General features: G+C 42.3%; 1 protein-coding gene across 6 annotated transcripts in view; it reads left to right on the forward strand.

Moving 5' to 3' along the window:
- usp34 (ubiquitin specific peptidase 34) overlaps positions 1 to 16,358 on the forward strand; it is a 405,374-nt gene that overhangs the window by 346,215 nt on the left and 42,801 nt on the right. For all 6 annotated transcript variants that reach the window (XM_068044870.1, XM_068044865.1, XM_068044869.1 and 3 more), the window contains exon 67: positions 698 to 1,332. In XM_068044870.1, the coding sequence (XP_067900971.1) occupies positions 698 to 1,332 (635 nt within the window). The remainder of the gene's footprint in view (positions 1 to 697; positions 1,333 to 16,358) is intronic.

Below are 16,358 nucleotides of genomic sequence, written 5' to 3' on the forward strand. Positions count from 1 at the left end.
GTTGATTTTCCCCAAAAGCTTTTGAAAATTTGTGTTTGTCCTCTCCAACCTTAACAACCTTTTCTCTGGTCTTTGGTAAAACAGCAAAATGAAATGCAATGTTTGCATATGTAGTCTGTTTATTATTACCAAGCATATTGTTTTTGAATAATCATTGTGTCAGCCATGGCTCAGTTCATAACACGCTTGCTTCTGAGTCAGAAAGTTGAGTTCAAGTCCCACTCAGGTACTTGAGTACAAAAATCAAGGCTGACACCCCCGTGCTGCACTGTTGGAGGTGCCAGCTTTCGGATGAGACATTAAACCAAGGCCCTGTTTGCCTTTTCAAGTGGATGTAAAAGATCCCATGGCACTATTTCGAAGAAGAGTAGCGTAGTTATCCCTGGTACCCTGGCCAGTATTTAACCCTCAATCAAAATCACAAAAATAGGTGATCTGGCCATTATTACATGCCTGTTTGCGGGAGCTTGCTGAACACAAATTGGCTGCCACATTTCCTACATGACAACAGTGACCACTTCAAAAGTACTTCAGTGGTTGTGAAGCACTTTGGGACGTTCTATGATTGTGAAAGGTGCTATATAAATGCAAGCCTTTTTTCTTTCAAGAGCCATGAAGTGATAAATGTATTGCAATCAATATGCTGTTAAGTATTATGATTCATTATACTGATTATAATTTTGTTCATTCCCCACAGCTGCAGCTTACCTTTTGGTTTCTCTCATTCCAAGTAATTCTTTCCGTCAAATGTTCCGATCTACACGTTCTTTGCATAATCCTACACGTGATTTGCCTCTTAGTCCAGACACTACTGTTGTCCTCCATCAGGTGTACAATATTCTCCTGGGTCTACTTTCAAGAGCCAAGCTGTATGTTGATGCTGCTGTCCATGGCACCACAAAATTAGTTCCCTATTTTAGTTTCATGACCTACTGTTTGGTCTCAAAGACTGAGAAGTTGATGTTCTCCAGTTACTTCATGGACCTCTGGAACCTCTTCCAGCCTAAGCTGTCTGAACCTGCTATTGCAACAAACCACAATAAACAGGCACTACTCATCTTCTGGTACAATGTGTGTGTGGATTGCCCAGAAAATGTGCGCTTCATTGTACAGAATCCCATTGTGACAAAAAACATTGCTTTTAATTACATCTTGGCCGATCATGATGACCAAGATGTTGTTCTGTTTAATCGTGGGATGCTGCCTGCATATTATGGGATTTTACGCCTGTGCTGTGAACAGTCCCCTGCTTTCACCCGGCAATTGGCTTCTCATCAGAATATTCAGTGGGCTTTCAAAAATCTAACACCTCATGCAAGCCAGTACCCAGGGGTAAGTGTTGCTATTGGTTTATTAGTTCTCAACCTCGCTGTACTTCCTGTAAGACATTTTCAAAAGCAGAATTAGCTTCTTTTGAAAGTGTTGCATAACCTAATCTACTGGAAAGGGATTTAGAATAGTCAGAAATGCTGAGCATCAAATTTTTAACTTAATGAGATAAAATTCTCTTTTGAAGTCGTACATAATTGCTTTAGAATGACAGGTGCCTACATTTAGATTTTATTTTTATGCAAAAATATTTCTGTTTCACATGTCATAAATGCAGCACAGATGAAACTTAACAAGCTTTTCAAAAAGGAGTCTTAACAAACCAATAGCTTTCTGGCATAACTGCACAGTAAGGTGAACACCTAGTGTTCTATTAATAACATGTTTGTTAAACCAGAGTCTAAAAGGACTTGAGCATTACATAGCATCTTTGACTACCTTTGCCTGCATTTAATTCTAGTAAATGGATTGATTGATATGTGCATTAGTAAAACAGTATTACATTTCATTGTCTATTAATACAAACGCAACATACTGCAGATGCTGGAAATCTGAAATAAAAACAGGAAATGCTGGTAATAGTCAGGTCAGGCAGCATCTGTGCCTGACCTGAGTATTTCCAGTATTTTCTCTCCCTATTACATTTTATTGTGACTTTTTTTGTATTTCAAGAGGATGGATGCCAATATTGAGGAATGGAACACTTTCTGGCATCCATTTTCAGAACACCACATATTCTAGGGTCAGGTTTAACAAAGTTAGATGGACAGTAAAAGTTGCTTTGCTTCCACAATTTGCTTTTTTTTGTTTGTTCTTGGGATTTGAGCCTCACTGGAAGGCCAGAATTTATTGCCCATTCCTAATTGCCTTCGAGAAGGTGGTGGTGAGCCGCCGCCTTGAACCACTGCAGTCTATGTGGTGTAGGTGCACCCACAGAGCTGTTGGGAGGGAATTCCAGGATTTTCACCCAGCGACAGCAAAGGAACATCGACATCGTTCCAAATCAGGTTGGTGGAGAGCTTTGTAGGTGGTGGTGTTCCCATGCGGGTTTGGAAGATGCTGTCGAAGGAGCTTTATAGCACATGAAGTATCTGATTGCATTAGAAAGGGTACAGAGGATATGAGGATATTGCCAGGAATGGAAAATTTTAGCTGTGAGAAAAGATTGGATAGGTTGTGGTTGTTTTCTTTAGAACAGAGGGGGCTAAGGGGAGATTTAATTGAGGTGTACAAAATTATGAGGGGCCCATACAGAATGGATAGGAATGAACTATTTCTGTTAGCACAGAAGTCAGTAACCAGAGGGCATAGATTTAAAGTAGCTGGTAGAAGAGGGGTTGAGATATTTTTCACCCAGAGGGTGGTGGGGTCTGGAATTGACTGCCTGAAAAGGGGTGGTAGAGGCAGATGCCTTCATCGCATTTTTAAAAAAAAACGTAGGAAAAATATCCCATGATGTATTGGAATAGTTGATTTTTGAAGGTGACAAAGGCATAGATCAGGATTTCAGCAACAAATGGGTTCAGGCAGCAGTTAGAGGTACAGTGTTACAGAGGTGGAAATATGCGGTCTTGGATAGAATAGGATGCCAAGGTTCCAAGCATTCTCGTTCAACCCAAGACTGGCTGGGAAGGGAGATTTTAGAACATTATGGAACAGTTCAAGTACAAGGTATGACTGTGAACTGTGCACAGGAAGTTTGGCAGCTTTAATTCAGTCCAGATTTAATCCAGTCCTTGTGCTGAATCCATAATTTACAACTCTGAACTAAAAGCAAAATACTGTGTATGCTGGAACTCTGAAATGAGAACAGAAAGTGCTGGAAATTCTCAGCAGATCTGGCAGCATCTGTGGAAAGAGTAACAGGGTTAACGTTTCACCTTTGTTCTGTTGAAAGGTCACTGACCTGAAACGTTAACTCTTTCTCTCCCCACAGATGCTGCCAGACCTGCTGCATATTTGCCGGAACTTTCTGTTCTCAGTTACAACTCTGCACGATTTGGAACTGGGAAAGAATAGCCTGTACAGGAATTGAAAATGTTGTGGTGATGTAGCAGGTCTCAACTAGGATAACAGTGAGCAGTTAAAATTAACCTGCGTTATAAGAACACAAGAAATAGGGGCAGGAGTAGACCTTATGGCCCATCGGGCCTGCTGGACCATTCAATACGATCATGGCTGATCTTAGGCTTCAACTGCACTTTCCCGCCAGCTCCCTTGATTCCGAGAGACTAAACATCTGTCTATCCCACCCTTAAATGTATTCAACGATGGAGTATCCACAACCCTCCGAGGTAGAGAATTCCAAAGATTCCCAGCCCTTTGAGTGAAGTAATTTCTCCTGATCTCAGTCCTAAATGATCAGCCCCTTATCCTGAAACTGTGCCCCCGTGTTTTAGATTCTTTGACCAGCGAAAACAATCTCTGTGTCAACCCTATCCAGCCCCTTCAGAATCTTGCATCGCCCTCATTCTTCTAAACTCCAGAGAATTTAGGCAAAATTTACTTAGCCTCTCATCATAGGACAACTCCCTCGTCCCAGGGACTCATTTAGTGAACCTTCGCTGTACCGCCTCCAGTGCAAGTATATCCTTTCTTAAATATGGAGACCAAAACCGCACTCTGTACTCCAGGTGTGGTCTCTCCAAAACCCTGTACAATTCTAGCACGATTTCTTTATTGCTGTACTCCAGTCCCCTTGCAATAAAGGCCACCATGCCTTTTGCCTTCCTAATGTCTTGCTGCATTCCTTGTACAAGCACACCCAAGTCTCTTTGAACATTAACGCTTACAAGTTTCACAACTTTTAAAAAAGAAATTCTGCTTTTCTAATCTTACGACCAAAGTGAATAACTTCACGCTTCCCTACGTTATAGTCCATCTGCCATCTTGTTGCCCATTCACTTTACCTGTCTATATATCTTTGCAGCCTATGTGTCCTCCCCATAGCTTACCTTTCCATCTATCTTTGTATCATTAGCAAACCGATACATTACTCTGTCTCTTCATCCAAGTCATTAATGTAGATTTTAAATAGCTGAGGCCCCAGCACTGATCCTTGAGGCACTCCATTATTCACTGCCTGCCAACTTGAAAATGCCCTGTTTATGCTCACTCTTTGCTTCCTGTCAATTAGCCAATCCTCTATCCATGCTAATATATTACCCCCAACTCCATGGGGACTTATCTTGCACATTAACCTTTTGTTTGACACCTTATTGAATGCCTTTTGGAAATCCAGGAATACTGGGGTGGCGCAGTGGTTAGCACCGCATCCTCACAGCTCCAGCGACCCGGGTTCTGTTCTGGGTACTGCCTGTGCGGAGTTTGCAAGTTCTCCCTGTGACCTCGTGGGTTTCCACCGGGTGCTCCGGTTTCCTTCCACAGCCACAGACTTGCAGGTTGCTAGGTAAATTAGCCATTGTAAATTGCCCCTAGTGTAGATAGGTGGTAGGAGAATTGAGGGAAGGTGGGGATGTGGTAGGGAATATGGGGTTAATGTAGGATTAGTATAAATGGGTGGTTGTTGGTCAGCACAGAGTCGGTGGGCCGAAGGACCTGTTTCAGTGCTGTATCTCTCTGATTCTACATCTACTGGTTCCCCTTTATGTACCCTACTGGTTACATCCTCAAGAAGCTCTAATAATTTGTCAAACAAATTAAACAAATTTAGTAAAACCATGTTAACTTGTTCTAATTATATTGTGCTTTTCTAAGTATATTGTTAAAATTCCTTCATAATAGATTCTAGCATTTTCCCAACAACTGATGTTGGGTTAATTGGCCTGTAGTTCACTGCTTACTCTGTACCTGCTTTCTTGAAAAGCGGTGTAACATTTGCCAACTTCCAATCTGATGGGACCGTTCCTGAATCTAAGGAATTTTGGAAATTCATAGCTGGCGCATCCACTATCTCTGCAACTATCTCTTTTAGAGCCCTAGGGTGTAGTGCATCAGGTTCTGGGGATTTGTCAGAATTAAACCCTCAATTTCTCCAATACTTTTTCTCTGCTGATATTAATTTCCTTAATTTCCTCATGCTTTTTGGCCCCTAGGTTACCAACTATTTCTGGTATGAAATTTGTGTCTTCTACTGTAAAGTCGGACACAAAATATTTGTTCAATGCCTCCGTCATTTCCTCATTCCCCATGATAATTTCTCCTGTCTCTGCTTCTAAGGGATCAATGTTTATTTTAGCTACTCCCATCCTTTTTATATACCTATAAAAGCTCTGTTTTTATATTACTGGCTAGTTTATCATCACTCTATTTTTTTCCTTATCCTCTTTTTGGTGGCCTTTTGCTGGTTTCTAAAACACTCCCAATCCTCAGACTTACTATTTTTTTGCAACATTGTAAGCCTCTTTTAATCTAATACTATTCTTAACTTCCTGAGTGAGCTATGGATGAGTCTTTCTTGCTGAGTTTCTTTTTTCCATGGAATGTATTTTTGTTGAACATTTTGAATTGTTTCTTTATAGATTTCCCACTGTTCATTTGCCGCTATACCTTTTCGTGTGTTTACCCAAATTACCTTAGTCAGTTCTCCCGTCATACCTACATAATTGACTTTGTTTAAGATTCTTGTTTGTAATTGAAGTATGTCACTTTCAAACTTAACATGGACTTCAACTGTATTATGATCACTATTTCCCAGTGGATCTTTTACTATGACATTACTAATTAACTCTGCTTCATTACACAATACTAGATCGAAGATAACTTTATCTCTAGTCGGTTCCACAACATATTGCTCCAAGAAACTGTGCCGAAAACATTCTACAAACTCATCATCTAGAGCACTCTTGCCAATTTCATTGTCCCAGTCCATATGAAGATTAATATCCCCCACAATTATTACAATGCCTTTGTTATAAGCTCCAATAATTTCTTGTTTAATGCTCTGTCCAACGGTATAACTACTGTTAAGGGGCCTATAAACAACTCCCACCAGTATTTTGTGATTCTTGCTATTCCTAATTTCCACCCATACTAATTCTACTTCATGATCTTCTGAGGCCAGATCCTTTCTCACTAATGCCCTTATGTCATCCTTTACTATCAGGGCTACCCCTCCTCCTTTGCCTTTCTGTCTGTCTTTCCGAAGTATTCTGTAGCCTGGAATATTTATTTCCCAAGCTTGATCACCATGTAACCATGTCTCTGAAATGGCGATTAGATCTAAATCATTTACCTATATTGTGTCCCTAGTTCATCTATCTTTTGCAGATGCTTCACATACTTCAGGTAAAGAACCTTTAATTTCATTGTTTTTACTTTTTTTGCAATGGCCTTATTCGCTGATTTCCAATTTTTGTTAAACTCTTTGTCCCTTCCTGCCTCATTCTGCTTGTCTTTACCCACAACACCATACAGTTCCGTGCCTCGACCTTTCTCTTTGAATTTCTAAATTTCCCTTCACCCGAACCCTTCTCCCCCCACCCCCAATTAGTTCACAACCTCTAGCCTTATCTGCTGGTGCAGTCTTAAGTTTGTATGCTCTGTCCCTTCCTGACGCACTCTGATTAATCATTACCCTTATTTCTATCTTGCTCTCCTACCTTCTCCTCCCTCACTTGATCACTCACCCCCACTATTTAGTTTAAAGCCTTCTCTACTGCCCTAGTTATACGACTCACCAGAACACTGGTCCCAGCATGGTTCAAGTGAAGACTGTGCCAACGATACAGCTCCCACTTTCCCCAGTACTGATGCCAGTGCCCCATAAATCAAAACCCATTTCTCCCACACCAATCTTTGAGCAACGCATTTAACTCTCTAATTTTATTTACGCTGCACCAGTTTGTTCATGGCTCAGGTAATAACCCAGAGATTAATACCTTTGAGGTTCTGCTTTTTAATTTCTTCCCTAGCTGCTCATACTCCCTATGCAGATCCTTTTTCCTAGTCCTATCTATGTTGTTGGTACCCACGTGGACCACGACAACTGGATCCTCCCCCTTCCACTGCAAGTTCCTCTCCAGCCCTGAGCAGATATCCCGAACCTTGGCACCGGGCAGATGACACAGCCTTCCGGACTGTGATTCTTGGTTGCAGACAATGGTGTCTATCCCCCTGACTATACTGTCACCTACTACCACTACATTCCTATTTACTCCCCCAGCTTGAATGGCTTCATGTACCATGGTGCCGTGGTCAGTTTGCTTCTCCACCCTGCAGCCCTTGCTCTCATTCATACAAGCTGAAAGAACCTCAAACCTGTTGAACAATTGCAAGGACTGAGGCTCCTCCACTTCAGCCTTCACGATCCCCTTACCTGCCTCACTTGCAGTCACACCCTCCTGTCCCTGACCACTGACCAAATTAGAAGTCCCTAACCTCAGTGGTGTGACTGCCTTCTGGGACAAAGCCTCCAAATAACTTACCCCCTTTAGGTTTAGAGTGGGAATTCCAGAACTTAGGGCCTAGGCAGCTGAAGGTATGACTACCGGTGGTGGAGCAATCAAAATCTGGGATGCTCAACAGCCCAGTATTAGATGAGTGCAAATATCTTGAATGGTTGGGGTACTGCCAATGCATTAAAAAAAAATGCTGTTCCCTAACCCTCACATTCTTCACCATATGTACAGAAAAAATTAGCCCCAGCTTTAACCTAATTGCTGAATATCAGAGTGGGCTATGCTTAAACACCTAAATCCTTCAGCAATACAACCTAACTAGCCTGAGGGTAAAGGTATTGCCATAGGTCAGACTTGACCCATCATCAAGTCCTTGAGAAAATTGGTACGTATAAACCAAGGGGGTACAACTTAATGGGGGCCTTCTTTGACCGTTGTGAACCTCTTGTATGGCACTTGTTCTTGTTTTTTGCCTCTGAAACCATGGCCAATCTTTTCCATTATGCTGCTGCTGCCATCATCGCTCCCAATCACCTAAGGAATGGACAGCTGATCACTCAAAACTGCTCACAATGTTGGAGTTTATTCTGTTAATCAAGCACCTTATGACACCTTGATAGTTGCCACTCAATTGAATTAACCGGCTAATTAAAATGATATTGAACATTTTGTGCATGTTTTTTGCTGAATGAAACTCTTGCAGGGTAGAATACCTATAGTAGATTAGTAGGTACCTACAGGGCAGATTATGTGAAGGATGCCAAAGGAAAGAGGGAAAGAAAACAAAGGAATTTCTATATTTTTTTTCTTTGAGGGATGGGGAGGCAGGTGGAGAGTTAATGTATATATTTTTATCAGACTTTTGGTTGTGTGCTGCTTAGCAGCCTTTTTGATCCTGAATTTCAATCTTAAGATGTCTAACAATGGATAGTTTAATGCCTCACTATTACTGAATGTTCCAGTTTCTGATAGTCTAGATTAAGAGTGAAGCAGATACCAAGCAACAAGGAAAGTATGGAGCCCTTTCCTTCTAAAACCTCATAGCTATGGCTCTGTAAAGACAACACTCCAGTCTATCCTCTTAATATTTCATAGATCATAGAGTGATACAGCACCGAAACAGGCCCTTCGGCCCACCGAGTCTGTGCCGACCAACAACCACCTATTTATACTAATCCTACATTAATCCCATATTCCCTACCACATCCCCACCTTCCCTCAATTCTCCTACCACCTACCTACACTTGGGGCAATTTATCATGGCCAATTTACCTATCAACCTGCAAGTCTTTGGCTGTGGGAGGAAACCGGAGCACCCAGCGGAAACCCACGCGGTCACAGGGAGAACTTGCAAACTCCGCACAGACAGTACCCAGAATTGAACCCGGGTCGCTGGAGCTGTGAGGCTGCAGTGCTAACCACTGCGCCACTGTGCCGCTCCATTTAGATGGAGAAAGTACAGGGTACAGAAGGATGAGCCTTACCGGATGTGGTCAGCAAACAAACCTTGGCCAACTAGTTTTTGGAAATAGTTTATAGAATCATAGAAACTGTTCTATCCAACTTCCAAAAGTGTAGTTACAGCACCAGAACATGCCCATCTTTCTCCATGTGAACCACCTAGTCTAATTGTGTTCTCCTGCTCACCCTATGCACCTTTTTTTTTAAGGAACTATCAAACTGCCTTTTACATACAGACATACAGAAAAGGAGGACAGGTCATCCATCCAGCCTGTCCTATAAGCAAGAGGACAAAGTTTAGATTTATATAGTGTCAAGCAAACCCCACCTGCCAAGACTGAGGCTTACATTGTTTTGCCACATGAACATTAAAACTTGCAATGTCTGACTGGAAGGACATTTACATAGTACCAGACAATGTGGAAACAAAGGGAGCCAAACCCTGGTCCTCCAATACACAGAAGTGGTCGGACCAGTTTTGTTCACATGACTGACTGGCTGTGACAGAGAAATTTGAACCTCCAACCAAGGATGTTGGAGCCTGTTCCATATAAGGAGCTTGTCACATGACTAACCTGCTGCACACCCTGGGAGCTTTTTGAATTTGAACTCCAAAACAAAGGAATTGCCAGGCAGACAAAGTCGTGTGCTCATGAAGTAAAGACCTTCTCCTGGGACTGAGAACCTCTCTTCTCCTGCCTGTCTGCCTGCCTGCTCATCTCTCAGGGAACAGAAACCATTGAAGACACGTGAAACTCGGAGGTTTGCCACGTGAACAAAGTTTTAAGATTACTGGGCCCCAAAGATGATTAAATAACTTTCAGGAGACCACAATAACAGGGTAGCACATTCCCTAGTGGCCCACCAACTTCTGTATGCAGAGATGTTAGTCCTTCTCAGGAACTCATGCAGCTCCCTCTTGAATGCTTAGAGCAATTCACTGCATGTGTTGACTGCTTCTTCCAGAAGTGTGCAAAAATAAGTACTACTTGGCACTCAAAAGTTCTATGCTTACACAATTTATACTTGTGTCCCTAGTCCTCCCTTACCTATAATCCATATAAACTGAATAGTGGGGGCAAGGGATCAAATTTGGGAAGATATGGTTAATCAAGGAGTAGAGACAAGGCAAGTGAGAAAGGTATTAATATGGAAAAAGATAAACAGACTGACGGAAAGGGACAGAGCGTACAAATCTGAGTAAATCAAGGCTGGAGGTTACAAAAATAATTTAAAAAACAAACTAAAGGCTCTGTATCTGAGTGCATGTATCGCAAAGGGTTAGTATGCAGGTACAGCACGTAATTAGGAAAGCTGATGGAATCTTATCGTTTATCGCAAGGGGAATTGAATACAAAAGTAGGGTGGTTATGCTTCTGCTATATAGAGCATTGGTGAGACCCCATCTAGAGTACTGTGTACAGTACTGGTCTCCTTATTTAAGGAAGGATGTAAATGCGTTGGAGGCAGTACAGAGAAGGTTTACTAGACTAATACGGGTTATCTTATGGGGAAAGGTTGAACAGGCTAGGCTTGTATCTGCTGGAATTTAGAAGAGTAAGAGACGATTTGATTGAAACATAAGATCCTGAGGGGTCTTGACCGGGTGGATGTGGAAAGGATGTTTCCCCTTGTGGGGGAATCTAGAACTAGGGGGTCACTGTTTAAAAATAAGGGGTGGCCCATTTAAGACAGAGATGAGGAGAAATTTTTTCTCTGAGGGTCTTGAGTCTTTGGAACTCTGTTCCTCAAAAGGCGGTACAAGCAGAGTCTTTGAATATTTTTAAGGCAGAGGCAGATAGATTCTTGATAAGCAAGGGGATGGAAGGTTATTGGGGGTAGGTGGAAATGTGGAGTAATCAGTTCAGCCATGAACTTATTGAATGGCAGAGCAGGCTTGAAGGGCTGATTGGCTTACTCCTGCTCCGAATTCGTATGTTCGTCTGTTCGTATGCTCAAGTTATCTGACAACTTTGCAAATATAGCCCTCTTAAAATCTGGGACAGTTTTTTAATGGCATTAGTTTGGCTGATCAAGTTAAATCTAATAATATTATGGTCACTGGCCATTAGTCTCATTTCTGTTTGTGGGTCCTTGCTGTACACACATTATCCACTGCATTTGCCAACTATACGACTGTGACTGTACTTCAAAAGTTACTTCATTGGCTGTAAAGCACTTTTTGCTGGCCTGAGATGAAGGATGCTACATAAATGCAAGCCTGGTCTTTCTTTCCTCACTAGTGTTGTATAAGAAATCAATCATGTATGATATCGACAAATCATACAGCCATCCTACTCTTAATACTAGATATATCACCACTGGACTATTGAATACTTGGGAAATTAAAAACCCCTATTACACAGACTTTGAATTGAGGTCAAAGATCATTCATGATACTGAATGGAACAGGCTCAAGGGGCCCTATGGCATACTGTTCATATTTCTTATGTTCTTCAATAAGCTATACTAATTAGCTAAAACATTCCCATCCCTTCTAGCATAATGCCCCCTCAATAACTATATCAACATTCTCAGCCAATCTCTGAGCATCCAACCAATTCAAATTGGGCGGCACAGTGGCGCAGTGGTTAGCACCGCAGCCTCACAGCTCCAGGGACCTGGGTTCGATTCCGGGTACTGCCTGTGTGGAGTTTGCAAGTTCTCCCTGTGTCTGCGTGGGTTTTCTCCGGGTGCTCCGGTTTCCTCCCACAAGCCAAAAGACTTGCAGGTTGATAGGTAAATTGGCCATTATAAATTGTCACTAGTATAGGTAGATGGTAGGGAAATATAGGGACAGGTGGGGATGTTTGGTAGGAATATGGGATTAGTGTAGGATTAGTATAAATGGGTGGTTGATGGTCGGCACAGACTCGGTGGGCCGAAGGGCCTGTTTCAGTGCTGTATCTCTAATCTAATCTAATCTAAATGAAGGCCATCCCAACTAAAATGTTTTACTTTTCCGCAAAATGTCTTTCAGTTATCCAATTATCTCGGCCTTTCTTTCCGGCCTAGTTCCTCAAGCCATAAGCTCAGTCCATTTATCATGCTGTTCCTCTCTGGTCAGTCAGAAAGCACAAATAGTGGACCTGAGACCATGACTCTGGGTCCTTTACTCTTGAATGTGCTGATTAGCCAACTGTAATTCTCCTGGAGAAGCATAGACATTATATGATATTAGTACCCGCATGTAAAGCAAACAAATTTCCATGACAATTAACTTTCATCAGCTTTGTTGTGTAGATTCATGACTTTCGGAAAATACATAACTGCTTTCTCGCATGCCTCGCCTTTCCACAGACTACTGTCTGATAGAATTCATTTTAAAAGGATGTAATCTTTTTGTGATCATCTTAAAGTTTACCCTTTCGTTCCTGTCTCTCAGACGCAGTGGAAACAATCTATCCTAACACTTCATTCTCCATCAAGCCATGCCATCACCTTCTCAAGTGTAGCAATTATTGACGATCCAGTTCAGAAATTATATTAATTAACTTATGGTGTTGTGTTGGAGAGCAAGCTTCAAATCATCGTTATACAGCACAGAAACAGGCTCTTCGGCCATCATGTCTGTGCTGGCCTTCAAGCGCCTATCTGTTCTAATCCCATTTTCCAGCACTTGGCCCGTAGCCTTGTGTGCTATGGCATTTCAAGTGCTCATCTAGATACTTCTTAAATATTGTGAGGGTTCCTGCCTGTACCACCCATTCAGACAGTGTGTTCCAGATTCCAACCACCCTTTGGGTGAAAAGAATTTCCTCAAATCCCCTCTAAACCTCCTGCCCCTTACCTTAAATCTATGCCCCCTGGTTGTTGACACCTCTGCTAAGGGAAAAAGTTTTTTCCTATCTGTGCCCCTCATAATTTTGTATACCTCAATCAGGTCTCCCCTTAGCCTTCTCTGCTCTAAGGAAAACAACCCTAGCCTATCCAGTCTCTCTTCAAAGCTGAAATGTTCCAGCCCAGGCAACATCCTGGTGAATCTCCTCTGCACCCTCTCCAGTGCAATCACATCCTTCCTATAGTGTGGCAACCAGAAGTGTACACAGTACTCCAGCTATGGCCTAACTAGCATTTTAAACAGCTCCATTATAACCTCCCTGCTGTTATATTCTATGCCTCGACTAATAAAGGCAAGTATCCCATATGCCTTCCTAACCACCTTATCTACCTGTGCTGCTGCCTTCTGTGATCTATGGACAAGTACACCAAGGCGTCTCTGACCCTCTATACTTCCAAGGGTCCGACCATCCATTGTATATTCCCTTGCCTTGTTAGTCCTCCCATCACCTCACACTTCTCAGGATCAAATTTTATTTGCCACTGCTCTGCCCATCCTACCAGTCCATCTATATCGTCCTGTAATCTAAGGCTTTCCTCCTCACTATTTACGACACCACCAATTTTAGTGTCATCTGCGAACTTACTGCTCATATCTCCAATAATCACGTCTAAATCATTAAGTAAAAGTGAGTACCTCTGGTATGGACAAACTATGACCGTTATAAACTACCAATGAACACTCATAGTAGTATTGTCTCAGGACTCTGTCATACTGTAGGGACCACATAAAATACCCATAGAATTTCCCCCCTCCGGCAACTTTGAGGCTGAACCAGGCTGTACATGACATTGGTGTCATATTTGACCCCCATGAGCTTCCAACCACACATCCACGCCAGGACTAAATGCCTGTTTCTATTTCCACCTCCATCGAGTAACCCAATTCTGCCCCGCCTCTGCTCCACTGCTGCTGCTGAAACCCTCATCCATTCCTTTGTTACCTCTGGACTTGACTATTCCAGTGCACTCCTAACTGGCCCCCCTCACTCTACCCCTGTAAACTTTAAATCATCAAAACCTCTGCTGCCCGTATCCGAACTCGCCCTAAGTCTTGTGCACCCATCACCCCTGTGCTCACTGACCTACACTGGCTCCCAGTTAAGGAATGTTGTATGATTGCTTTAAGAGTGATGTCCCTCTAAGAATTCAGTATGCTAATGAGCCAAGTATGAGGATATAATCATGTGACTAGAAGTCAGGTTCACTCTGAGCTGTAACACTCTGGACAAAGGTTCAGTATATAGTTTGCTCTATTGTATGTACTTGTTTAGTTGTTAATAAACCGTCTAGAGATATTCAAGGAACTGGAATCCATGTACCTCATTGTGTTACTTAAGATAATACAAAGAATCTCATGACATGGTGGCAGTGGTGGTGAAAAGACAAGAGATAAGCTTCAAGACCACGAGTAAAACAGCAAACAAGGTTTAAAAGCAATATAGAAAACAAGAGAAAATTTGAAGCAACAAGTGAAGAAACTTTAAAACAAGTACCTGAAAAGAGTGAAAGAAGCTACATACCTTAGAAGGCTGAGAAAAGCTCCATAGAATGGAAGCATTGCTGAAAAGCAAGTGATCGGGTGAGTCATTGTGCCGACAATCGAGGGGGGAAAAAAGCCTTTGAAATTATTTTTCTAAAGGTTCCATGTGAGCGAGAGAATAAAAGGGAAAACCCTGAAAAGCGCGCAAACTGAGAAAAAAAAAGTCCAATAGTGAAATGAAAAGAAAAAGCGCGGGAAACCCTGAACACAGCAGTCTCCATTAACGCAGCCACAACTGAGAGAGAGAAAAAACCCATTAAACCAATCGAGCATGAACAAGGGAAATAAACTCTTGCAGCAAGGAGAGCACCAGAGACCTGCGTAAACGCAAGCCAGTACACGAAGTCTACAGCAAAATAGACCTGAGACAAGACTCAGAGTGGAGCAATTCTCAGCCAGAAGATGAGCAGACATTTCACTTTGTGAACCTGACACACTGTATTGATGGAGTCAAACAACTGGAAGCTTTTGCTACTATCATGTGCCCAAAGAAAGTTGGCAAACACAGACTCGAGACAAAAATTGACACGGGAGCTAGTGTAAATATCCTACCAGTCTGAATCCTGAAGGATATGTCTTTGGAAATTAATGATACAACCAACAACTGCAAAGTTTACTGCATACAATGAGTCACTCATTCCTTGCAGTAGCACACTTGCAATGCAGCTATGGCAATTCAGCATGGAAATCACAAATATTTTACCTGGTAGGCATGAGCGGACCAGCAGCAGCAAGACTACCAGCGTGTAAGGACCTCAACATCGTGACTATCCATGAGATCACTAAGGTATCCATTACAGCAGAAGAGACCAAGTGTACCCGCATTGAGTCAGTCCAGGACTTACAACAGACATACCCGACAGGTTCAACGCTGTAGAAGATTTCAAAGGTGATGCCGTACTGCACCTTAGAGGATGCAATTCCGTCAATCGACCCTGCCAGAAAGTGCAGTGTGCGCGTACAAGAAAAGCTTAAACACAAGTTGGATGACATGAAACGCAATGGCATCATCGCACAGACTGGTGCAGCTCAATTACATGCATACTAAAGAAGGATGGAGCAATCAGGATATGTCTAGATCCAAGGCGTCTAAACCTCTCCCTAAAGAGATGACTGTACAAGATTCCGACACCAGAGGAATTGAATCCCAAGTTCACAGGAGCTAAATTCTTCTGCAAGTTGGATGCTAAACATGAATATTGGTTGGTACACCTAGCTAAGGAATCTCCGGAAATCATCACCTTCAGAACACCATTTTGAAGATATTGCTTCCAGAGACTCCCATTCGGCTTATCTGTCAGTCAAGGCCTGTTTCAGCAGCATATGGACAGAATTATAGAAAACGTGCCTCGATGTATATGCATTGCCGATGGTTTTGCCTATTACCGCAATATCAAAGAAGAGCATGATCAAAATCTTCACTCACTGATGGTAGTCGCTTGTTGCGAAGGGCTCGTTTTTAACAGCAAGAAGTGCCTGGTGAATGCAAGTCGGATCAATTTCTTTGGCTCCATCTATTCAGGTTGCAGAATCTATCCTGACCCAGGTACAGTCAAAGATGCCTATGCCTGCTCCAGAAGACAAAGATGATCTAGAGATGCCTTGGATTTTTCAACTTTTTGGCACCATACATTCCAGATTTTTCTGATCATTGCTGAGAGAGCTCTTAAAGACATACCATATGTATGGCGGGAGGGCCATCAGCATATGTTTGAGTCTCTCAAACAAGCATTGTCAGCATAAATTTGTACCCTGCAGTACTATGATCCAAGGAAGAAGACAATCCTGGAAGTCAACGCCTCACAGAAAGGGCTAGGAGCGTGCAT

Source organism: Heterodontus francisci, chromosome 13 (assembly GCF_036365525.1).
Source record: "Heterodontus francisci isolate sHetFra1 chromosome 13, sHetFra1.hap1, whole genome shotgun sequence".
Lineage (NCBI taxonomy): Eukaryota > Metazoa > Chordata > Chondrichthyes > Heterodontiformes > Heterodontidae > Heterodontus > Heterodontus francisci.